The sequence below is a fragment of the Sander lucioperca genome, chromosome 11 (assembly GCF_008315115.2).
Source record: "Sander lucioperca isolate FBNREF2018 chromosome 11, SLUC_FBN_1.2, whole genome shotgun sequence".
Classification (NCBI taxonomy): Eukaryota; Metazoa; Chordata; class Actinopteri; order Perciformes; family Percidae; genus Sander; species Sander lucioperca.
In genome coordinates, this window is record NC_050183.1 from 16,454,778 (window position 1) to 16,481,064 (window position 26,287).

General features: G+C 40.4%; 1 protein-coding gene across 2 annotated transcripts in view; it reads left to right on the forward strand.

Annotated features, from left to right (window-relative positions):
• The window catches only part of si:ch211-191a24.3 (tensin-3), a 61,597-nt gene extending 38,161 nt beyond the window's left edge, over nt 1–23,436 (forward strand). Inside the window, exons 17-27 of one of the 2 annotated variants that reach the window (XM_031282461.2) lie at nt 14,744–14,903; nt 15,602–16,074; nt 16,873–16,956; nt 17,191–17,322; nt 17,920–18,012; nt 19,261–19,338; nt 19,814–19,891; nt 19,988–20,156; nt 20,246–20,314; nt 21,611–21,640; nt 23,199–23,436. In XM_031282461.2, the coding sequence (XP_031138321.1) occupies nt 14,744–14,903; nt 15,602–16,074; nt 16,873–16,956; nt 17,191–17,322; nt 17,920–18,012; nt 19,261–19,338; nt 19,814–19,891; nt 19,988–20,156; nt 20,246–20,314; nt 21,611–21,640; nt 23,199–23,340 (1,508 nt within the window). In that variant the 3' untranslated portion in view covers nt 23,341–23,436. The remainder of the gene's footprint in view (nt 1–14,743; nt 14,904–15,601; nt 16,075–16,872; nt 16,957–17,190; nt 17,323–17,919; nt 18,013–19,260; nt 19,339–19,813; nt 19,892–19,987; nt 20,157–20,245; nt 20,315–21,610; nt 21,641–23,198) is intronic. The other variant, XM_031282462.2, reaches the window with a different exon arrangement.
• Nucleotides 23,437–26,287: the final 2,851 nt, after the last annotated feature.

Genomic DNA, 26,287 nt, shown 5'->3' on the forward strand with positions numbered 1-26,287 from the left:
TCACTCTCCTCCATGCATTCTTGATTGTTTCTCCTTCTCTCACTAGGCGTTTTGTCTCTCTCTTTCTGCTCATTCTCTCTCTTGTTTATCCAGCGTCGTTATCTCTGCCTCCGTCCCTCCTGGGAATTTTAAGGAGGGCATACATGCACAGAAACACTTCCCATCCCTCCTCCAGGCCGCTGGTATTTGCAGACAGCTTCTGGAATTTTTCTGTCAGATGCCTTTTTCTCTTCTCCAAAACACCCCCTCTGAGCCTCATCTCTCTGTCTTTTTGTGCATACAAAACTACTTGTTCTTGTTCCGGGCCAGCAGCATCTGGCAGCCCCTCTGACATCTCACACTCGGTGGGGTGATGAGATGGTTTGTTCCACTGCGTCGTTCATGATCTCATCCTGTTAAAAGGCTATTTTGGCCTCCATCGTGCCGTCATGGAAGGCTGATGTATTGGTGGTTAACCGATGGAGGCTGTTTTCCCCCTTTTTTCTGCACTACTGACCTGAGCTGAACTGAAAAAGCCTTTGAAGATTCAAGTTTTTTTGTCAGGGTGCTTATTGCTTCCCATATCTCCCAGAGATGTCATACACGATAAAACAACATCTTGCTGAGCCACAAGTTAACCAGTACTAAACTTTAGCAGAAGTTTCATACAAAAAGAACGCTGGAAGTCCAGCATATATTTTCCACACGTTGAAGCTGAATTATTGAGCACAACAATGAACAAACTGACATTGTGCTTGATGGACTTATATTAAATGGAATTCCTCATCTTTTAGACTTCTATGTTAAATATGCCCTACAGGAGATCTGTGGTTTTGCAAAGAGCAAACCAAACTAGAGCTGAAACAATTAGTGGATTAAAGCTTTACTGCGTAACTTGTTGATAATAAGGAACGTCCGTTACATTCAAGCCATTGCCAAATGAGTTGCTACAAAGCTAATTAAGACTATCAGCTCCACACAACTCTCTCTGTGTTTCTCAGTATGACTATGTTCAGAAGATTGTGTCGTCCGGTGACTTCCCCGTGCAGAAACTCGAGTGAAGATAATGACCTCTTCTGAAGAGTCCATCATGTTTTTTTACTCCTCCGTGTCCTCCTTGGCTACTAGCAACTGTGTGGAGGAGGGGTGGGGGGGTACGCGATCATGGAAGGCTTGTATCATGTGGACGCGCCGGCAGTTTTGTTGTCGTTACTTAGAATTCCTCACGGGCGCAGCAGAAACTACGCACTATAGCTTTAATTTGGCGATGGACAGAAACCTAGTCCGCAACCATTTAAGTCGTTCATCAAACCAATATTCTGTAGTTTAAGCTTCTCGTTTGTGAGGATCCTCTGCTTTTCTTTGGCTTTGTCGGACAAAAACCAGCAACACCTTTGACCTTAGCATATTGGATAACGCTGGAGTATCTTACCTCCAATTTCCACAACACGTCCTGGATATCATTTTGTAAATTGGTACTCATATTATGTAAAATAGACCCAATGCAATTAATTCATGTTCAAGTGATTAATTCCAATGAATTGCCAGCATTTGCGGAGGTAATTCATTCATATTTACTTGGCTTTGAAGCAAGTTATTTCAATAAAACTAATATTTCTCTAAAATAGTAACATTTCCAGTAAGCCTATGCCAGAAAATGATTAGGAAATTACAGACCTGTAAAGGAAGCATTACCAAACGTTGTTTAGCATTTCTCACTATTATACGACATATATTTTGGAACAAATGATGGATTTATTTAGAAAATAGCTGTCAGATAAATCGATAATGAAATACGTGCAGCCCCAGGCACAACAGGAACGTTTGGACAGTGTTGAAAGCAGGTTGAAGACATTAGCTGCCACATGTAAGTTTGGAGAAAATGGATAATTTCCTTGGGGACAAAGTTATTGGGGAGTGCTGCTCTGAAACGCTGTACAGACGTCTGCTGTGTGAGAAAGATTTGGCTTTCACAGCACTGCAGGAAATGAAGGGCAAAGAGGCAGAACACTTTAAGCCAAAAGGATGGAAAATGTTGACAACACAGTGGACATAAGGCCAGTACAGGGTGCAGAGACAAAAGTGGAAAGAAGGAAACAAGGATTTTGTTCTTTAGAGCGTTAATCAACAAGTTCAGTCTGTGTGAGATGTACCAGAGCAGCAGTGGTTCTACATGTGATGACGTAATGGGGTCTGGTCTACAGCATTCAACAACATTACAGAGCCCATGAAACTACAGGCAGTATGGAATCTATATGCACACTAGAGCCCGACTGATAAAGGATTTTTAAGGCCGATATTGATACAAATATTTGGTGATTTAAAAATCCAATATTCCGATATATTGGCTGATATATATAAAAAAAATCCAGAAACGCGTAACAAAACATAAACAGATTTTCCTAACATTAGTTATTTGTAGTTATTTATGAGTCCTCACTAAAATCATATGATAATGCAGTTTAAAAATAAACTTGTTTGTTTTATTGTCACAACATAACAGAGGAACATAAAAATATATTAAAGTTCTGATAAATAAAATGTATCAAAATACAAACTTAAAATATGAAACTTAAAGTCCTTTGAACAAAAACACAATAATAAAAATAATGTTTTTCGTCCATTTTTATTTTATTTTTTAAATATTCATTTATCGGCCATTATAAATGCTGATACCGATAGTTTGGAAAATGCCTAATATCGGCCGGCCGATATATCGGTCGGGCTCTAATGCACACCATGGGACATGAAGCGTGAAGCAGAAAAATATGTAGTTCAGTAATTCAGCCTGACTTTGTGTTCATGTAAGTTGACTTCTTGTTGGGAGGGGAAGTTATTTTCTTTTTTGTTTAAACATTTGCAAAGAAACTCCTGCACATTCTCTAACTTGCAAAAATACATTTTTATAGCTGGCAACGTTTCAGTATACTTACTAGACCTTACTAGGAGGTGCCTGTACCAAACCAAACACCACCTACTCCACATGAAATAAGGGAAGATTACATAATATTCATTCACATTTCCTTTATCATAGATATAGCTTAAGCTTAAACACAAAGCTCTATCTATAGTAATGGGAATGTGAATTAATACTAGAAAATGCATTTCCTGCAGAAAATGCATGTGAATGCTGAATAGCTAAATTGCTAAAGCTAAACTGGATTAATAGCTTAAATCCGTAAGAAGAAGTTGAAGTAGTGAGAATAGTTGGAAAAGTGGGAATGGTTTGAATTAGTAGGAATTTCATTGACAAGTTGAATAACACCACTAATGTAAAAAAAGATGTGGAATAATTAAAGTTTTTTTTTGAAAAGCTAATGCTAAAGCTAAACTGGATTTCTGGTTAAAATGTGTAAGAAGAAGGTGAAGTTGTAAGAAATGTGGAAAAGCTGTGTTACGAGTCGCTCTGAGTAGTTAAGTCACATTTTTCAAGGAATATTCACAAGTTTGAAAGTAATATCTATTTAAGAGTTATTATTTTTGTTAACTTACAACCACTTTGATCAATACCACGCTTGTTGCCGTTTTCCCTGCAACACAGCTGCGTGCTTTAACTACTGACGTGGAGAACAACTTCTGATCCATGATCACTTCCCCAGATGGGTGATGTCTGAGGAATTTCACTTCAGCTTCAAAACATGATCAAATAACTGGGACATTATTTGTAGTTCAGACTTCCTTTGGACACAAAACACACTGATGTTCATTGTGAGCTTGAGGAAAACATAATTTCTCCACATCAGATCCTAAACTCTGACTGTGGGATGGATGAAGAGTCAAAGTGTCTCTGACTGCAGTTTATAAAATCATTCAAGCGATCATTCAAGGAGCAATCCCCTAAATGAATCGTCGTGGATATAGACTTGAGTCATCAACTTGTTATCAGAATAGTTTAGACACCAATAAACACCTCGGTGGTGACAGCATTCTCTCCCATAACCTTTTCTTTAAACACTCCTTGTGTGCCGTTACCCTTCACCCTGTTTCTCTCCCTCCACTTGTTCAGCCTTATTATTCTTCACTCCCTCCTGAGCTGGCTCGTAACTTTAGCCTCTCCTCTTCCACTTCACTGAGCCGATAAAGCTGTCTGTCCACACACCCAAAAAGAGCGGAGGAATCTGATTTATACACAACCTCCTACTAGTTTGTCCTCTTCTACAGAAAAATGCTCTGTTTCTGAATAGCGGGAGGAGGAAAGACGCAGCAGGGTCTGAGGCTGATTGATTTTTACTGAAGCAGGGACGACAGTGGGAGACAACTGATGGCATTCTGATGCAGCGCCAAGTGATACTAAGGAGAGAGCTGCACGTCCACTGCACGTCCTGTGGCAGAAATCACTCAATAATTCTAAAAGCTCTACTAATTCATATTCTTTAATCAAAGGATCAGGTAACTACGTGTTATGTGAAAGGGGTCACAGAGAATTATCACAAACTCTGCAGCTCTACTGAGCTTTTAAGCCTCTTTCAGCTCATAGTTTTTAGTCTTACTACACTACCTGCCCAGCGCTAAACAGCAGACAGACACAGAAAGTAGCTGGTGAACAAAGTGGAGCATCTAGCAGCTGAAGAGAGCCAAGGATAATTTTTAAATAGTGGGTGGAGACCAAACCAGAGCTAAAAGGAGAGCAAATATTGGACTTTGTGGTATTCATCTGGCCAGAAATGTATCAATTAATGCTGTTTAAAACACAGAGGATTTAGTAAATATTAATTATAGGAATTCCTGCCGTTTCAATTGACAGCAATGGCTTTAGAGGCTAATACTCAGCAGCAGCATTTATAGTATAAATAACAACATTATTATGAGACCGAAGCATGGCCACATTCTGAAATGCAGTTTCCCTTCACCGTGCATGCTGGAAGTAGGTGAAATTGTGCCAGAAATCCTGACTGCACCGGCTTTACACACCTGAAACTTGCAGAAAGGTGAATTAAGTCCTCACTGCTATAACTGAATATTGTATCCTCATACGTTTGTATGATCTGTTTCAGAAAGTTATGCATGCATATACAAAGTTACGCATTCCGTGCGTTATCCTACGAATGCCCAGTAACATGAGCGATTAGTGCCTCTGCAGTCCATCCATCCACCTTGACCTACGGGACTTTGTTGCTCTTTATACTATGTCACCTGACTTCCTCCTTAGAGGCAGAATTAAATAGTGAGTTAACTTTTCGTCGGTATAAGTACGAACAGTGAATGAGAACAGCATGATTGGAAAATATCGGCGCTCAACTTCCTACAGTCGTCTTGAAAGTTTTATTACCCAAACTTGTATCCCTAATCCTGACATTTTTTTTGTTTGTATTCAAAAAGATATTATTAAAAGATATAAGATGTTATAGTTTTAGATTGACACCAGCCAGTTCAGCATTTCATATGCAGTACTGTAAGTTAGCAGGTATCATCAGACCATCAGAGTCCTGCATGGTGAATGATCATCCTCTCAGAGTACAGTTAATACCTGGGATTTTAATTTAACTGTATGGATTTTCAAAGCATAAACAAGAACTTTAGTTTAGCCTAAATCATTTTATTTTTTAAATCTAATCATTATGACTCAATAATATGGACTTTTAGTGGGCCTCAGGATCACAGCAGGTGTCTTCCTCCTCATTGTGTTCCTGTTTCCTCTCAGAGTTAGCTCCCTTTCCCCTTCATCCCCCTGAGAAGCTGCAGCCTGTGATCGCTGCGAGCAGCTGTAACAGGCCATAGACTCTCAGACCTGTCAGCCACAGCCTGTGTGTGTGTGTGTGTGTGTGTGTGTGTGTGTGTGTGTGTGTGTGTGTGCGTGTGCACATCCAAAGGTCTTTGCACTCACATTCCTGTGGTTAGCGGGGAGTCTGCAAACCCACTGTTGTCCTGCATCGCTGTGTTTATGCATGTGTGTAGGCCCAGCCTTCTGTCTAATGCGATGCTGCTCAGCGAGTAAATGTTTGGATGCGTGAGTGGAAGAAATAAAGCGAGACAAGGAGAAGCGTTTCTTTGTCAAACACACAACACAAGGAGCTCTGTAGCTGAATGTTTCTCATCTTTCTTCTCTGTTGTTTTTTCTCTGCCTTGCGATTCATACCCTGTGGTGGAAGAAGTATTCAGATCCTTTACCTAAGTAAAAGTCCTAATACCATGTGGATGCAACAACAGTGTTGTTGTCATTTGTTAGAATTCCTCATGGGGGCGACAGAAACTACGCACTATAGCTTGAAGTAAAAGTATGTAAGTATTGTCAGGAAAATGTACTCAAAGTATTAAAAGTAAAAGTACTCAATGCAGAAAGATCCTCACATTTTAGAAACTGGAAACGATTCAAATAGTTCTATGTCTAATTGGCTAATCATTTCAGCTGGGTATTGTTGGGTAGTTTAATGTATAATAAAACATTGTATTTTATAAACTACATGTGTTTTGTGTGCAAACATCTTTATCTGTAAAGTAACTAGTAACTAAAGCTGTCAGATAAATGTAGTGGAGTAAAAAGTACAATATTTCTTTCTGAGATGTAGCGGAGTAGAAGTAGAAAGTGGCATGAAAAGAAAAGACTCAAGTAAAGTACAAGTACCTCAAATTTGTACTTAAGTACAGTACTTGAGTAAATGTACTTAGTTACATTCCACCAGTGATCATACCATTCTGCTTATGAAACCACCAGCATGGTCTGAGGTGGGAAACATGAAGAGAAATATTATTGGTTCTATTGATTCATGGGATCATCTGTGTACAAAGCATAAAGGTATGCACACAGTTTCAGTCTGAGCCATATAACCGTTACTCTCTGTGATCGGGAAAGGAAATTGGCAAAGAATTGGCTGGTAAAGGTTGTGCCCACATGGGTCGGTGCCATCTGGAATTAGTTTTAGTTTTGCACGGTTCGACCCAGACTGAAGAGGCTTTGTGCTCACTCAGAGCTGCGCGGGTGAGGAGAAAACAATGGACAGAAAACACACTGTGGAAAAAAACTTAAGGGGAAGTAAACTCATAATGTTTAGAAAAGAACAGATGCTAAAGTTTGTCAAGTGTGTTTGCAAACATATTCGTGTATGTCTTTCTCTACTAAACTAAATACAATATATATGCACAACAAAAAAGGGCTTATACACAGTTCTGTACATGGAATGAATAAACTAGTAGCTCCATTTAAATTAAGTCAAACTACTCAAACAAACTGAGCAAAAGAAATGTTTAATGTTGTCTAAACACACGCACCTGCACAAGTGCTTTGTCATAAAATTGGCAAATTTATGATTTTAAACAGAAGCTGGGAACAGTATACATGGATAAACATTGCTGTAATTGTGCCAGAGTTATCCAAAAGGCTGTTTCCCCCTGTAATACCTCCCACAAAAACTATCACCATCAGTCGTTTCAACCAATTTACCCAATAATCATAATAATTCCTTCTAGCAGATGTGGGAATTATGACTCGAAAAAATTCGTAAGAAAGTGGTTTGATATTAATTTAGACAACTCCACAGGGAGAGGAAGAGAGTCGACAAAATGTCAGACTTTAAAGGTCCCATGGCATGAAAATTTCACTTTATGAGGTTTTTTAACATTAATATGAGTTCCCCCAGCCTGCCTGTGGTCCCCCAGTGGCTAGAAATGGTGATAGGTGTAAACCGAGCCCTGGGTATCCTGCTCTGCCTTTGAGAAAATGAAAGCTCAGATGGGCCGATCTGGAATCTTCTCCTTATGAGGTCATAAGGAGGAAGGTTACCTCCCCTTTCTCCGCTTTGCCCGCCCAGAGAATTTGGCCCACCCATGAGAGAGAGAGAGAGACATCATGGCTTTCAAACGAGCAAAGTGGCAGTTGGTCAAGGCCACCCCCCCCCTTTCCTCCTCAATAGCTTCAGACACAGAAATGGCACATACTCAGGAAAGCTCATTGTGGGACTGGCTCTAGTGGCTGTAATTCTGCACCAAGGCTGAATTTCGGGAAAGAGACTTCAGATACAGTATTAGGGGACCACTAAGGCCTATATAAAAGAGACTTCAGATACAGTATTAGGGGACCACTAAGGTCTATATAAAAGAGACTTCAGATACAGTATTAGGGGACCACTAAGGTCTATATAAAAGAGACTTCAGATACAGTATTAGAGGACCACTAAGGCCTATATAAAAGAGACTTCAGATACAGTATTAGGGGACCACTAAGGTCTATATAAAAGAGACTTCAGATACAGTATTAGGGGACCACTAAGGTCTATATAAAAGAGACTTCAGATACAGTATTAGAGGACCACTAAGGTCTATATAAAAGAGACTTCAGATACAGTATTAGGGGACCACTAAGGTCTATATAAAAGAGACTTCAGATACAGTATTAGGGGACCACTAAGGTCTATATAAAAGAGACTTCAGATACAGTATTAGGGGACCACTAAGGCCTATATAAAAGAGACTTCAGATACAGTATTAGGGGACCACTAAGGTCTATATAAAAGAGACTTCAGATACAGTATTAGAGGACCACTAAGGTCTATATAAAAGAGACTTCAGATACAGTATTAGGGGACCACTAAGGCCTATATAAAAGAGACTTCAGATACAGTATTAGGGGACCACTAAGGTCTATATAAAAGAGACTTCAGATACAGTATTAGGGGACCACTAAGGCCTATATAAAAGAGACTTCAGATACAGTATTAGGGGACCACTAAGGCCTATATAAAAGAGACTTCAGATACAGTATTAGGGGACCACTAAGGTCTATATAAAAGAGACTTCAGATACAGTATTAGAGGACCACTAAGGTCTATATAAAATAGACTTCAGATACAGTATTAGGGGACCACTAAGGTCTATATAAAAGAGACTTCAGATACAGTATTAGGGGACCACTAAGGTCTATATAAAAGAGACTTCAGATACAGTATTAGGGGACCACTAAGGTCTATATAAAAGAGACTTCAGATACAGTATTAGGGGACCACTAAGGCCTATATAAAAGGGACTTCAGATACAGTATTAGGGGACCACTAAGGTCTATATAAAAGAGACTTCAGATACAGTATTAGGGGACCACTAAGGTCTATATAAAAGAGACTTCAGATACAGTATTAGAGGACCACTAAGGTCTATATAAAAGAGACTTCAGATACAGTATTAGGGGACCACTAAGGCCTATATAAAAGAGACTTCAGATACAGTATTAGGGGACCACTAAGGTCTATATAAAAGAGACTTCAGATACAGTATTAGAGGACCACTAAGGTCTATATAAAAGAGACTTCAGATACAGTATTAGGGGACCACTAAGGCCTATATAAAAGAGACTTCAGATACAGTATTAGGGGACCACTAAGGTCTATATAAAAGAGACTTCAGATACAGTATTAGGGGACCACTAAGGCCTATATAAAAGAGACTTCAGATACAGTATTAGGGGACCACTAAGGCCTATATAAAAGAGACTTCAGATACAGTATTAGGGGACCACTAAGGTCTATATAAAAGAGACTTCAGATACAGTATTAGAGGACCACTAAGGTCTATATAAAATAGACTTCAGATACAGTATTAGGGGACCACTAAGGCCTATATAAAAGAGACTTCAGATACAGTATTAGGGGACCACTAAGGTCTATATAAAAGAGACTTCAGATACAGTATTAGAGGACCACTAAGGTCTATATAAAAGAGACTTCAGATACAGTATTAGAGGACCACTAAGGTCTATATAAAAGAGACTTCAGATACAGTATTAGGGGACCACTAAGGTCTATATAAAAGAGACTTCAGATACAGTATTAGGGGACCACTAAGGCCTATATAAAATAGACTTCAGATACAGTATTAGGGGACCACTAAGGTCTATATAAAAGAGACTTCAGATACAGTATTAGAGGACCACTAAGGTCTATATAAAAGAGACTTCAGATACAGTATTAGGGGACCACTAAGGTCTATATAAAAGAGACTTCAGATACAGTATTAGGGACCACTAAGGCCTATATAAAAGAGACTTCAGATACAGTATTAGGGGACCACTGAGGCCTATATAAAAGAGACTTCAGATACAGTATTAGGGGACCACTAAGGTCTATATAAAAGCATCCAAAGAGCACCATGTCATGTGACCTTTAACACAAGAAACTTTCCCTTTCCACTTTCCAACTCATAGCCATTGGATTATTTTTAACCACAACCACGATTGTTCCCTAACCCTAACCGAGTGTTTGCTATTGCCACCATGACGATAAAGCTCCCCTAACGCTAATGAAGTCATTATTGTAACCTATATTTTGTTAATTATCTTTCCCCTTTTATGCCCTAACCAAACCGTATCCATGGCATTGTAAGATCAGAAAACAGTTGTAAGGGTGACTCTTTTGGAGGAACCAACAAAGGATGTCGCCCTGGTGATCTCGGCACTTATATGTACACATGTTTATTTTGTTTCCCCGGACATATGCCACATGTATTATAAGACTTGCCAGAGATGCCAGCTTTCAGTACTCAACAGACGTATTTTAACCGAAACTTAGTCTCGCTTTGTCAGACCATCCTCCATAGCGCTGCAGAGGAAGGTCTGGCTAGTCCACCCAGCATTCCTGGATGGGAGAAAAACATGCTCTGGTTTATTGGCATTTCTTTAAACCAATCAAAATCGTCATGGGTGGCGCTGAGCTCTGCACGGTGCCTCTGCAAAATAGTCTCGGGAAGGAACTTGTTTTGGTGGAACATGTGTACGTTCAAAAGTTGTTTTGGTCGTGCAACAGAAAACGCAGATTGGACAGATAGTCTAGCTAGCTGTCTGGATTTACCCTGCAGAGATCAGAGGAGCAGTTAACCATAGTCCTCAGAAATCCACCGGAGTTTAGAATTTCAACACAAAGAAAGTGGAAGGAAATGGACATCCGGCCGAAGACATGCATCCGGCGGAATTTCCTGCGCTGCCGGAGCAATCCCGGTAGTGGAACGTCGTGGAACAATAGCAGTTTTAACATGAAAAGTTTGAGAGAGAGAGAGAGAGAGAGAGAAAGCTCTTATTTTGAAAGGGAAGGGTTTCCAGAATATTAATGGCTTTTATATTTTAATGTGTTATGCATTAAGAACATTAACTTTGTTCACTTCATTTGTTTTTTACACTGAGCGCAGACTTTTCGTTCTCCCCAGTTTTCTTCATACACATCTAGCTGAAAGTGAGTAGCTATGGATACTGGAGCAGCGTGGATACAGGGGGTGAAAGGTGTGTTCGGGTGTTAGAACGACCAGCAGGGCCTCACAGAGGTCAGGGTGGGGTCAGCCGGTGTTGCCACAGTTTGGGCTGCTCTGTAATTAAGTGGATGAGTCAGGATGAGCCGTGGAGCAGCAGATGTGACAAACTGCGGCGAGAGAGAGAGAGAGAGAGAGAGAGAGAGAGAGAGAGAGAGAGAGACGAAGCTCGGCTGCTTTCTGGGAACCGTCCCGAGAGAGACAAACTGACAGGGACTGTGGGAATGTTTGAGGAATCCTCCTGCATTCCGCTCACTTTGTTTTTTGTTTTCTGCAAACAGCAACAACAACGATAACTATAAATCTAGATTATCTTTGTTTTCTGAGCTGTGCACGAGTACGTGATGAGAGTTTGAGGTCCGACCACAACATCACCTGCTCTCTGCTCTTGACCTTTAACCCCTAATAGTTCAAGTTGAGTGTTGACTGCCTGTGTGTGGTGTGTCCAGTGATGGAATATAACTAAGTACATTTACTCATACTTACATACTTACATTACTATATTGTACTTTTTACTCCACTACATTCATCGGACAGCTTTAGTTACTTTACAAATGAAGATGTTTGCACACAAAACAGATGCCATTTATAAAATATGTTTTATTATTAAATAAACTATCAAACAATATAACGGCCTACAAGTCCAGCTGAAATGATTTTAATCCATTAAACACACAGCTGTTTGGATTGTTTCCAGTTTCTAAAATGTGAGGATTTTTCTTAACTTTTCATTCTCTTAAGCAGGGGTCTTCAACATTTTTTAGGCCAAGGACCCGTTAATTGAAAGAGAGACGGATCAGGGACCCCCTACTACATATACTGTAGAGTATAAAGTTGCATATTAAACTGGGCCTACAATAAAGTGTAGGGCGGGCCTAAAACGTTTATACATACCTTTTTTTCCATAGAATACTAAGCTATTAAATTAATAATTATTGGCATGATTTTCTAAATCATGTTTTAATGTTAAACATACATGTGTCACAGTGAATCCTCAGGATGAACTGTATTTGTGGATGGCTACCTTAGTGACTACCTTACCTATTAGGCCAGTAAGCCTATCATCAGTGGGGATTTATACATATATGTATAATATTTTTGGAGGCCCCCCCCTGCATTGACTCTGAGGACCCCCTAGGGGTCCCGGACCCCTTGTTGAAGATCCCTGCTCTTAAGTACATTTTGCTGATGATACTTATATACTTTTACTTAAGTAACTTTTTCAATGCAGGACTTTTGCTTCTAACAGAGTATTTTTACACCGTGGTATTAGTACTTTTGCTTAAGTAAAGCAGCTGAATACCACTGACGATCGGATTCTTTTCATAGGCTCTTTGGTACGAACGAAGGAAACCGACTTTTTATTAGATCCTGCTTTGACCTCCATTACCACCCGGCAATAATAAGGTGACAAAAGGAAAGTCTTCGGAAGGACATTTTTCACGTTGTTGTTCTGTAAACAGGCTCTGGCTGTTAATTTACTGTAAGAAGTGCCTGTCAGCTTTATCTCATTCTTTTTTATGTCGGATTTGTACTTTTAAAGGCGTTTGTTTACATTGTGTTTTTTTTCTACATTCATATAAGTAAAGGATCTGAATACTTCCTCCTCCACGGTTCTAGGGTTTAGGTTTTAACAATTTTTAACGTGACTTCCCCACAGCTGCATGTTTCCCACACACATTTCTATAGTGCCAACATTATGTACGCTGTATCAGATGTCCATTAGTGTGAACTTACTGGCAGCTGCTGTGAGCGGGACTCATTAAACATACTGAGTTGCATTGTCTGAGTACAAGTTATGTTTTGTTGGTTCACTTTCTCTACTATAGGAGAGCACAATACATAGATCGGTTTATTAGCAAATGAAGAATATGACTAAGTACATTTACTCAGGATTTGTACGTAACTTCAGTTATTTTATTTTTCGACTTCATTTCAGAGAGACATATTTTTGTACTTTTTACTCCACTTACTCACATCCATTTGATTTGGCTGAAGTAATATTGCAAATTAAAGGTTTGACGTACAAAACATGTATTCATTTTATAAAAGATTATTTATTGCTGACAGTTAAACAACTAGTTTAGCTCTACTTGGGCTAGCTGTAACATTTAGCTTTGCTGGCACTGCTCTTCAAACTTTCAGATAGTATTATAAACGTGTGTTGCCGACGCATCGTGCAAACACTCAAACATTCTTCAAATTCATTACCAGCCCCACGTCTGATTATATAATTCGCTCCAGATGATGCAGCGCATCCAGTATGATCACAAACAAAACCGAGAACAAATTCCTCCATCTCAAAGTGCTTGAATGGAGGGAAGGAGTGTAAGAGAGAGGGGGGGTGGTGGTGGTGGGGTAGGGAGGTAGAGAGCTGGCCGAACAAGGAGCTCTTTATAAAGATTGACTCTTTACACGGTGACTCATCGTACTTCACAGGCCAGTCTGTGGCCTGAGGAGGCCTGGCCTGGTGTTTGCTGAATGACACACTGTGTTGTCAGAATGTCAGGATGTCATGTTGGGATGTTTGGAGTAGCCTCCCTGCTCCATCTCACACACACACACACACACACACACACACACACGCACACGCACACACACACACACACACACACACACACACACACACACACTATTGTACGCTGTCAATCTCTGCTTTACTGCCATGATTATAAGGATGCACCCCATGTACTGCCGATGCAGGTTGAACGAGGTCTATAAGCTTAAAGAAATGATAATTATGTGAGTAAGATAAGAAGTTTGATACCTTTCTCATGTCTGTACTTCAACTATGATGCTGTAGCAGCGACCTAGCTTAGCATAAAGGCTGGAGGTAATTGGAAACAGCTAGCCTAGTTCTGTTTAAAGATGAAATATGTACGCCTACCGGACTCGGGTTGTATGAGATGCAGAAGACACATTACTACACGGTGTCATTTATTAGATGTGAATCATTCAGACTGATTAAAATGAGGATGTCAAAATTTTGATTTCTTCTTTCACTTTTTTCTTGCTGAAACAAAGACACTTCACAGCACATGGCACACGTTTAGTGCTATTTTGTGGGCGAAAGAAAAGTTGAGATTTTGAGAAATAAGTCTGAAAATATTGAGAAAAAGGGATGATGTTATGAAAAACAGTCGCAATTTTGGTTTATTTTACCGGAGTACCTTGAAACCACTCTGAAGTTATAGAAGAAAGGTTGACATGAGATAAGACTGCGGAAAAATATGATGAAAAAAATGCCCTTGCTGCCAGGAATCATTCCCTGAATAAATAAGGGATAAAGAAATTGCCTAATTTCTGTAAGAAGTGACAGGTGAGTGTCTTTTCTGCTGATATACGTTGGTTTTATAATCCAAACAAAGGTTGGGTCCCAACGAAAGCAAACACAGGTACCAGTTAGTAGTAGTAGGCAGTTATCGTGGTTTATGGAACAAAGTCACATCCTGGGTTTTTACAGTACGCCTGGTTAGTGTTTTACATGTGAGAACTGTGTAGTAAAAGAGGTTTGACATTTTTTTCCTCATCTCTTTTTTGTCAGATTCCCGGAGTTTCCTGGTGGACAGCATGAACCACGCTGGCAGCTCCACAGAGGGAGAGCTCTTCAGATCAGAAGTGTCGGCCACTCCTGCTTCCTGTCAGAGGATCTTTGGCTCCATGTGCTCCATGTCATCAGACAGCCCCCTCCCACACACAGACAGGTACACATGTCTGTGGTCTATATACAAGTTGTTTTTTTTCCGAAATCTTTGTCGCTTTTTAAAAAAAGTTTTTGTTGCTTTAAAAAAAAAAGAATTTGGCAATATTTTCAACGTTTTTGTCGCCTTTTTAATTTTGTTTTGACTTTTTAAGAAGACGATTGTTTGTAAAAATTAAAATATTGAAGATTAAAGTTCTAAGGTACGAAATACTTGAGTTTTTGTTGTCAATTTTTTCCGACTTTTTTTGTCGCCTTTCTTGAGTTTCTGTTGCCTTGTTTTCCGTTTTTTTTTTTTCCGAAGTCTTTGGAGCTTTTTTCAATGTTTTTGTCGCCTTTTTAATTTTGTTTTGACTTTTTAAGAAGACGATCGTTTGACGCTGAGAAAATGCAGATAATCCATGTTATGTACTTCTTTACAAATGAAATAAATGTCAGACTGACTGAAAAGAAAATCGCAATACTCAATTCTATTGAAATGCAATACTTAAAGAATCACACATGAATAAAAATCGCAATACAAATCGAATCGTCACCCATGTGTCGTGAAAGAATCGAACCGGGACAAAAGCTTCTCGTCCCAGCCCTAGTGATTAACGTTTATCCATTTCTAATGTCTTCTAACCCTTTCATTGAATTGTTCAAACATTAGTTATGATTTTTTTGGACACCTGTATGCCTTTATTTCCACTTCTCATCCAGCCTCTCGCTCCTCTGCAGCTCCACTCCTCCTCCTGTGTGGTACGACCGGACTCCAAGCTCCCTGAACTCCCCGTTTCCCCCCCAGCCCTCACCTCCTCCCTCCCTCAGCACTCCCAATGCCCACAGCTCCCCGCGGGGGGCTCTGAGAGGCCTGGGCAGAGGCCCAGGAGTCCGCGGGGAGACAGACAGCGGAGACTTGTCCTCCTTGTTGTTGGGGAACGGCAGCCTGGAGCACAGCCTGCTGGAGGCCATGGAGGGCCTCGGGAGTCTGAACCTCGGGGGAGACGGGCGCCTCCCTCCACTGCTGCCTGAGAAGAGGAGAGTGGGTGAGGGGGGGGAGCTCAGCTCCCGCTCCCCCTCTCTGAGTGGGTTTTCTAGCCCTCACAGTGGCAGCAGTCTCAGCATCCCTTTCTCGTCCCCCATGACCCCCGACCCCCTCAGAGGACTCAGTGGGGCCCAGTCGCCCGGAGCAGGTATACTGTCACAGATTGTTCTCTTTATGTCTGGCGTTTATTTGATTCCATCTCCCTCTTATAAATGGTCAGCTAACCCAAATGACAAAAACATAATCGATAATTGACAACATTGCGAGCTCATTCTTTAACTTGGAAGTAATTGTTTGACATACATAAATAAATACATCTTAAAGTCCACTTACTTACTTATTCTGGAATTTTCAACCACATCTCACAATCTTTTATCAGCAGGTAGAATTGGATATATTTTTTCACTCAACTCTAGTCAGTTTACTCTGCAATCCACAAAATATGTTGTTTAAATATCATGAGGACTAATTTTTCACTTTTAGCTCCAATGTAATGTATGACAAAGTATTAAAGGGAATTTTGGGGACAAAACAAGTCATGACAAAAAGTCATCATGCTGTATTTAAAAAAAAAAAGCATTATATTTTGAGAATAAAGTTATAATTATAAAAGAAATGCATTTTAATATTTTGGAAAACAACATTTAATATTTGAAGAATAACCTAATACTCCTTCGTACTGCCTGCAGCAAAGTCTTTGGATCATTGTGAGTATCTGGGACATTGTTACTGGAACTACAAGTTGAGTTTTAAAAAATGTTCAGTGCTCAGAAAACAAAACTGGTTAGATATAAATAGGGTTGGGTGATAATACATCTTTTTGTCATTTGGGTGTACTGACCCTTTAACCAATCGCCCTCACTTTGTTTTTTTCTGCCCTGTCTTATCATATTTGGGCCAAAGCCAGTTTGAAACCTAACATAGAGTCTTAATCTCTGTCTCGCAGACTTTGGCAGTAAGCAGGACACTGTGAAGTTTGTTCAGGACACTTCCAAGTTCTGGTACAAGCCCGACATTTCCAGAGACCAAGGTAAATATTGGTGTGGAACAGGAGAGCCTAACAGGCTCCTCTGTATGAGGAGCAAAGCTTTGCACAAGGGGGAAAAATGATCCGCTTTGAAGTGTCCATTTAACAAATGGACACTTCAAAGCGGATCATTTTTCCCCCTTGTGCAAAGCTTTGCTCCTCATACACCATGAACATGATGATTCTAACTTTAGCTTATCTGTGTTTCCTCCCCCCCTCTGCTGACCTGCTGAACAGCCATCGCAGTGCTGAAGGACAAAGAGCCGGGCTGGTTCATTGTCAGAGACAGCCATTCGTTTCGGGGGGCGTATGGATTGGCCATGAAGGTGGCCACGCCTCCTCCGTCTGTGTTACAACAGAGTAAGAAAGGTAAGCTAAAGCTTTTCCTGTTGTTGATCTCTTCAACTATGTTACTTTACAGAAACTCTAATATTAGATACACACTTTTTATGTCAAAGAAACATCTACAAGTGGGCGCCTGGGAAGCTCGCCTGGTTGAGCGTGCGCCCATATACAGAGGCTCAGTCCTCGCCGCAGTGGCCGCGGGTTCGGTTCCGACATGCGGCCCTTTGCTGCATGTCATTCCCCCTCTCTCGCCCCTTTCATGTCTAAGCTGTCCTATCGAATAAAGGCCTAAAATGCCAAAACAAAGATTAAAAAAAGAAACGTCAACAAGTAGAACACAAAAGAAAGCACCTCACGTTTTAATTGAGATTCCTTCAGCATTATGAATCAGCCCAATGAGAAGTTCATTCATCTTTTCAGTGATGTTCTATGTGTCATACGATGTGATTTACTGCATTTTATTAATGAACTTTTATTTTCCTTTAAATTAAATTTCTGAGCAACTGATATCAAGACCATTCAAGGGGATCGACACATTTTTTGTCAGGTTTAAATCTCCAAAATGTTTATCTTCAGTAACAACATATTTATACTGAAATGTTGTCTGCGTCTCTGCGGTAGGGGACCCGTCCAATGAGCTGGTGAGACACTTCCTGATAGAGTGCACACAGAAAGGAGTTCGTCTCAAGGGCTGCCCCAACGAGCCGTACTTTGGTAAGAAAATTTCGGCTTTATTGAGTGTCTTGGATAGTTTCTTACATTTGATGGCAGTTTATATAATATATAACATATATATTGTGATATGGACATGGATCGTGATATTGTAGATTTTCTAGGTATTCTAGGTAAAGTCCCATATTATGCTCATTTTTAGGTTCATTCATGTCTTTTGGCTTTCTACTAGAATATGTTTACATGCTTTAATGTTTAAAAAACACTTTCTTTTTCTCATACTGTGTGTCTGAATATTCCTGTATTCCCCATCTGTCCAAAACGCTCCGTTTTAACGCCAGTCTCTTTAAGACCCCCCTCCCAAAAAAGCCCAGTCTGCTCTGATTGGTCAGCATTTCTGGGTCTGCCGCATTTGCGCTCTCTGAGATTCTTTGCACCGTCCTTTCCAACCGTAGTTGTGACATCACAGCAGTACAGAAGTCTTGATGGTTCATTTAAGTTGAGTCAATATTGGCTGAAATTTGGGGCAGATTGAACAATGGACAGTCTAGTTATAAACCACTTCCTGTTTAATGGCGTAACATGGAAATTTGATGCCTTGCCACGCCCACGCCATTGGACTATAGCTAAAAAGCTTCGCAATCGTGGCCGGGTTGGCTCAGTAGTAGAGCAGGCGCACATGTACTGAGAGGTTTATGCCTCGACGCAGAGGTCCAGGGTCCGACCTGTGACGATTTCCTGCATGTCTTCCCCCCTCTCTGTCCCCTTTCTCACCTAGCTGTCCTTTCAAGTAAAGGTGGAAAAGCCCAAAAAATTATCTTAAAAAAAATAGCTTAGCTATTTAGCTTTGCCAAGGTCTTTAGATAGTGTTGACCAATTTTGAAGTCAATCAGGTTTAATCAGTACAACGCCTGAAAAAAAGGTTTTAGAGGCTTTTTTGTAAGTGATAGTACATATGCCTACCTAATTATTTCTTCTGAACTATAGTGAACTATAACCCAGGTCCACGATTGTTGTACTCTTGGTACAATAAAACACTTTAAAACTGAGCCAACAGTCCAGTGAGCAGTTTACTTCATCAAGTCCATGTTAATAGTCCACCAGGATGGACACACTGAGGTTAATATAGTACAGTATCCCAGGATCATAATGTGTTTCCTGTGCCGCCCTCTACTGGACAGTGTGATGACATGGAGCTGGCTCTGTTATTCATCAGTCTAATTTAGATAGTAGGGTTTGTTTGTTTGTGAAATGTTCATAATGAATGTATTTCTTTATTTGTCCTGTCAGGAAGTCTCACAGCTCTGGTGTGTCAGCACTCCATCACTCCTCTGGCTCTGCCCTGTAAACTCATCCTGCCTGACAGAGGTAAGCTGCGTGCGTGTGTGTGTGCGTGTGTGTGTGTGTGCCTGGTACGAATGCATCGCTTCAGGGCTGCAACTAACAACAATTTTTATTTTCGATTATTTTGTTGATTATTTTCCCGATTAATCGATTAGTTGTTTGGTCTATAAAATCAGAAAATAGTGAACGATGTCGATCATAGTTTTCCAAAGCCCAAGATGACATCCTCGAATATTTTTTTGTGTCCACAACTTAAAGATATTCAGTTTACTGTCACAGAGGAGTGAAGAAACTAGAACATATTCACATTTAAAAGGCTGGAATCAGAGAATTTTTTACTTTTTGTCATAAAAAAACGACTCAAACAGATTAATCGATTATCAAAACAGTTGGCGATTAAGTTAAAGTTGACAGCTTTGCAGCTCTACATCGTTTGCATGCATAGATGCTTTCTGTGTGTTTCCTGCTCAGTAAACTCTGTACTTGTTGTTGCTTGCAGACCCGGTGGAGGAGCTGACCGACTCGCCTGTACAGACGGCGACAAACTCAGCAGCTGAGCTCCTCAAACAGGGAGCAGGTACAGGACAGACAGCGCATATGTACACAAATACCTGTGTGTTTCTTTGACATGCGTAGTGATAGGCTCCTTTTTATTTGATGTGTTACTGTGCAGCGTGCAACGTGTGGTACCTGGGCTCTGTGGAGCTGGAATCTCTGACGGGACACCAGGCGGTTCAGAAGGCGACCATGATGACGCTCTCCATGGACCCTCCGCCTGCTTCCACCGTCGTCCACTTCAAGGTGTCGGCACAGGGAATCACGCTCACCGACAACCAGAGGAAGTGAGTGTTCATGTACAGTCTGAAACACACACACATACAGATACAGATGTGAATCCACATGTTCACACGGACTGTGTTTGTTCCTGCAGGTTGTTCTTCAGGAGACACTACGCTGTCAACACCGTCATCTTCTGCTCTCTGGACCCACAGGGCAGGAAGTGAGTGTCCTGACACTAATGTCGTACTAGTGCAGTGCCCATTTAGTGCTTTGAGTCTTTTGCGCATGCAGGATCATTTGAAAGAACCACACACATACAGATATGCACATGCAGAGAGTCCTCGCTTTATAGTTAGCAGGGGCGGTTATAGAGGGGGGTGCAAGGGTGGCCAGTGCCCCCTTAATATTAAGCCTTTATTTTTTCTAACCACTTAATGGCACACACAAATATTTATTATTAATATTTATTAATAGAACATTTTGCACAGAGCATAGACCATTTTTTGAACAGATAATGGATCACTATAAAATAGAACTATATAAATTACTCCTGGTGTGGGAAATTCACACACATCTAAAGTGCAATGTTAGAACCATTTCCTTCTTTTCACATCCAATATCCCACTAAAAAAATGTGATTTTGGTTTCTGGTGTCGTCCCTCCACGCCCTACTTTTTCCTTGCAGGTTTTGAATATTGCAAACTTGTTATCTTCTGCACACACGCTGAAGAATTTCCAAACAGCTGACATGTTGCAGGTTAATTCACGAGGTTCCCTACATGTGCGAGAATAGCGCGGACACGCGCTTCACACCGCGAGCGGGTACGTGCGACACACGGCGGAAATGTTGAGAGAAAGGAAAAAGAGACTGTGCTGTCGCATCCGTGTGTGTGTGCGTCCTTGAGAACTGTAACTCGTATAACTTATATTGTCAGTTAATTGTAGCATTGACTGGCATGAAATCGGCATATGTCAGACTGACCTGCTGGTCGCCGGTCATGACCGAGCATGTGAAAACCGGCCAATTCCGGTCTATCGGTGCAACTCTACTTAATATATTTTGGTACCCCTAAAATCGCATGTGGCCCCAGCCTGGCCCCTCTAAATGAAATGGTCTAGAACCGCCACTGATAGTTAGATTCTATAAGAAAGCACTATAATAAGCACATGCCACATTGACTTTAAATATGAACATTTTAACAAATGAAATGAATACATTATCCCCCAATCTGGCAACGAAAGACACAATCAGAGCAGTGCATAAGTTACAGAAAGTTTCAGATTAATCATTTCAAGTTTCAAATAAATGGCTTGTAAAAGTCCAAAGTCGATAAGCAGCGACTGTTGCCGTGGAATACTGTATATTATTATTTGATAGGCCCTTGTCCTACTATGACCATATTTCCAAGGAAAAGAGACTGACGTTTATATTTAGTGTGATATTAATGTACAGTATCTACTACGTGATGGCCAATAACAGCGTGATAACTTTATTATGTTATTCTGTTGCAAACAGATGGACAAGAGGCAGCGGTTCTACTGCAAAGTAAGTCCATTTTCTTTACTGCATGTCTTGTCTCTTGCATTGCTCTCTTGCACCCTGTTATGGTGCATTAATGTCTTTCCATTATTTCTTATTTTACAAAAAACTGCATCTTCATTCACATTGATAAAACAAATAATTCGATCGCAGGAAGAAAGACATAACATGCCATAAATAGATGCAATAACTACCACCATAATACAGTTTAATTATCATTAGTAGGATATATCTTGGTTTCACGGAAATTGGCCAAGTTATTAAGACTGTTTGATAATGTGATGTTCAGAGGGTTCAGCACCCAGGATCAGGTCTTGAAAAGTAAAATACTACAGATTTTAATGAAGTACGTCTGTGATTAGCTTGAATTAATGTTGATTACAATAAATTCCTTTGCTGTCACATTTTCAAGGCAGCATAGAAATATTCATACATGATTTGCAATTATTGTCCTGTCCGAAAGCTCAGAAAATCTGTAATCATTTTGGGTTTATTAAAGGTGTTCTAAGCGATGTCACAACATTTTTTGTCACATACAGCAAACATCTCCTCACTATCTACATGCTCCAAGTTTGATAAACTTTGCCACCATTTTTTTAGCCGCGTTACCACGGAGACCACACCGCACTCTCGCATTTCGGCAAAGACCCGCCCTACTTTGCATCTGATTGGCTAGAACTTGTTTCATTGGTAGGTCGAAGTTCGATGATTGGTTAAATCCAGCGCATCAAAAACAAATCCCATGTGGTCTTTTTAATTTATTTATTTTTCTAAAATAGTCATACACCAGAAATCGGGCACCAGCAATCTCATATGATTGGTAGGTGAAATCATTTGACTCGAAAATAATAAACCACATGCAAGTTCCCAGTTTTTTTTTTTTTCCTCGCGGCCGCATGCCGAAGATCCGGCACAGTGCCGGAATACTTTAAGCCCTGTACGAGAGCTGCTTGTCCCCTGAACACACTGTAAAAAAACGCGGTCTCTGTAGACAGCCCAGGCTCCACAAACACCAACAAAAACAAACTGTGCCAACCTGCACCAAACATAACAAACAGTGTTCCAGCCAATAACCGACAAGAAGGATCTGGGGGTGGGGGTTGGGGGGGTTAGTGCGTGGAAGCACGGAAGGGAGGGGGAGGGGACGGGATGAGGAGGAGGGAGGGGCGAGCTTGCCTCGTTTTGTTTGAAAATACTTTGAACGTCAACAAGAAGTGCCGTCACCCAACATCGCTTAGAGCACCTTTAAAGAGTCACCAGAGAGACTGACTGGAAATTAGCGGATAGAGAGAGATTGGTAACGACCGATTTGGAACAGGGAACGTTGGCATTTGTGGCCACAAGGGTGGCCCAAAACTGAAAGATGTATCTGTGAAATGTGTTTTTGCAACATATTGAGAACATGGATAGACAAAAGGAAACTGCAAACCTTTAACAGTGACATTAACCTATAAAGACTTATTACTTTAAGCAAGGCACTCAACTTCTACCTGCTCACGACTGTAATTTGTAAAATGTAGTTAAGCTCTATGTATTTCTGTCTGTCTCTGTCCTTTCCTTCCAGGATCTTTGGATTTGTCGCCAGGAAATCTCAGAGTGAGACTGAAAATATATGCCACCTGTTTGCCGAACACGACCCCGAGCAGCCGGCGAGCGCCATCGTCAACTTCGTCTCAAAAGTTATGATTGGGTCACACAAGAAGTGAGGAGAAAGAGACTCCCTGCAGAAACCCCTAACACACACACACACACACACACACACACACACACACACACAGTGCGTTTCACTATCTTTGTGGGGACCCGTCATTGACATAATGCATTCCCTAGCCCCTTACCCTAACCTTAACCATCAAAACTAAATGCCTAACCTTAACTCTTACCCTCACCCTAACCATAACCTAATTCTAACCCTAATCCTAAAACCAAGTCTTAACCCTCAAACAGCCCTTTAAAGTTGTGTGGTCCAACATTTTGGCCCCACAAAGCTGTCCGGACCCCACAAGTATACTATATTCACGGTTTTTGGACCCCACGAATATAGTTAAACAAGAAAACACACGCACGCACGCACGCACGCACGCACGCACGCGCACGCACGCACGCACACACACACACACACACACACACACACACACACACACACACACACACACACACACACACACACAAATATGAGTGTGGATCTAAACAAACCTTTTTCTTCCCAAGAGCCAAAAACTATGAACCCACACACTCCAGCACCTGGTCCTGTTGGTCCATTCTGCAGAATTAACTTGTGTATTTTGTACTGACTGCACTGCAGGATACCGCCACCAGAGGGAGCTGAGGCTGTCATGTATAAAGTTTAACTCCTCAGCAGAAGGCTTAAAGTGCTCATATTATGCTCATTTTGAGGTTCATAATTAAAATAAATGTAAAGGTTATATCAGAATATGTTTACATGGTTTAATTTTCAAAAAACACCATATTTTTGTTGTACTGCACATTGCTGCAGCTCCTCTTTTCACCCTGTGTGTTGAGCTCTCTGTTTTACAGAGTGAGGTATCGCACTTCTGTTCCATCTTTGTTGGGAGTCGCACATGTGCAGTACCTAGGTAAGGACTACTAGCCAGTCAGTAGTATGAGGGAGTGCCATGCTAGCAGCTAGGCGAGCATTATAACATGTGTTACAAAGTGACGCATGTTTGTCTCTGAAGTAAAGGCTGGACTACAATAGAGCTGTTTGGAGCAGTTTGTGAACAGTGTTTTCTGTTGGAGATGGTAAGTCCCTTTAGGGTGGACTTTGGGCTTTTTCACTTTGTAAACCTATAACATGCACAAAAAAGATATATAACACAATAAAGGAAAGGGAAAACGCCAAAAAGCATAATATGAGCACTTTAAGATGCATCCTTGAAAATGTTTGAATTTTTTTTTTTTTTTATAAAATCATACAGACTTTTCCCAGAGAATTTAGTAAGAAAAAAAAGATTTTGACCACTTTATCTGACCTGTATCTTCAAACGTACTCTAAATGTACCATACACTGACTTTGCCTGTTGCGGACAGGCACAGCTGACAAAAACAACACATTTACTTCAGATTAAACCTGGAGAATATCTGATATTCTGCACATAAACACATATTTTTAAGTATGACTATAATCCTAAAAGCTTTTATTTGGGTAAAAATGTGTAAATCAGGTTTCAAAATCATGAAAAAGACAGTAATGTGGTCTCCCTGTACTTAAGATGGATTTATTGTGTTGTGTTTATAGTATTTATCCCTTTTTACGGATGTGTAAAAGTCTTTCTTTTTCCTAAATATACTTGTCATATATTTTTGTATATTAACATACTGTACATTAGCATTTAAGGCGGTGAACCTCAGAATGTAAACAATTATGTGACATACTGTTGTAGTATTTTAAGGTACTACATGTGCTGCCCGTGTATACTTGTTGTATGACTAATATAGATGTCAATATGTTCCTTTTACAGAAACTCCAATACAGATTTATGTAAAGTATCTGTGCCATGAAAAAGGAATTCTGATTTTCTCTAATAAGAGATCAAATACAGTCACTGTGAGAATGTCTTATTCCACCTCAGTCTTTTTTACATTCCGGCCACAGCTTCCTCTATTCAGCACAGTCATCTTGTTTTGCTGATTTGTAAATGAACGTTGATCAGTGAACCGAGGCATCTCTAATTGTGGCACTGTGTCCTCACAGCAAGAAGGTTCTGGGTTCGAATCCAGGTGGTTCCGGGCCTTTCTGTGTGGAGTTTGTATGTTCTTCCCATGTTTTGCGTGGGTTTCCTCCGGGTGCTCCGGTTTCCCCCCACCATCAAAAAACATGCACTAGGTTCTCCAGTCAGTGCCCTTGAGCAAGGCACTGGCTCAGATCTGGAGTTGGTCCCCGGGCGCTGTAAATGGCTGCCCACTGCTCCCTTGAGGGATGGGTTAAATGCAGAGAATGAATTTCGCTACATGTATGTGTATGTGACAATAAAGTACCTTTACCTTTACCTTATCTTATTGGTGTGCCAAAGTCCCATAAAGAAAAACATTTTCTTACTTCCAGTGGTGTCTAGCCTAGTTATGGGCCGGCATACGATTCTGACGGTATGATAACCTTCAGCAAAAATATCACAGTTTCACAGTATTGCAATTACAGCATTAAAATATATTATTTTTTTAATGTCTGGGTAAAAATCTCCATTGAACACAATGTGTTTTATGTTTAAACACAGTGAGACGGATTACTAAACTGCAGTTTCTCTCTGCAAATAATTAGTGTTGTCACAGTGACACATGTTGGATGCACACAAACAAAAAGCATGGAAGGATTTAGGACAAATAAAACGAAATGTATAAGTCAACAGATACAAATCCAAATATCCATGTAAGATAGAAAACACTGTGCAACATATTCAGAGGTTTTTCAAGGTTTTGAGATATCAGTCCAAGATGTCTGCCAGAAATCTTCCACTTTGGTACAATGGAGGAGAATGGCATTTTGTCGCTTACATTTCAAACTGTGTGAACAGTTTTTTTAATGAAATTAATGAGTGTTCTTTTTTTTGTGATTAACAATTTGACCTTAATGAGTTTTCTAATGAAAAGTGTTCACTTTGTTTCTGGAACTACGCATTGGTGGTTCATTTTTCA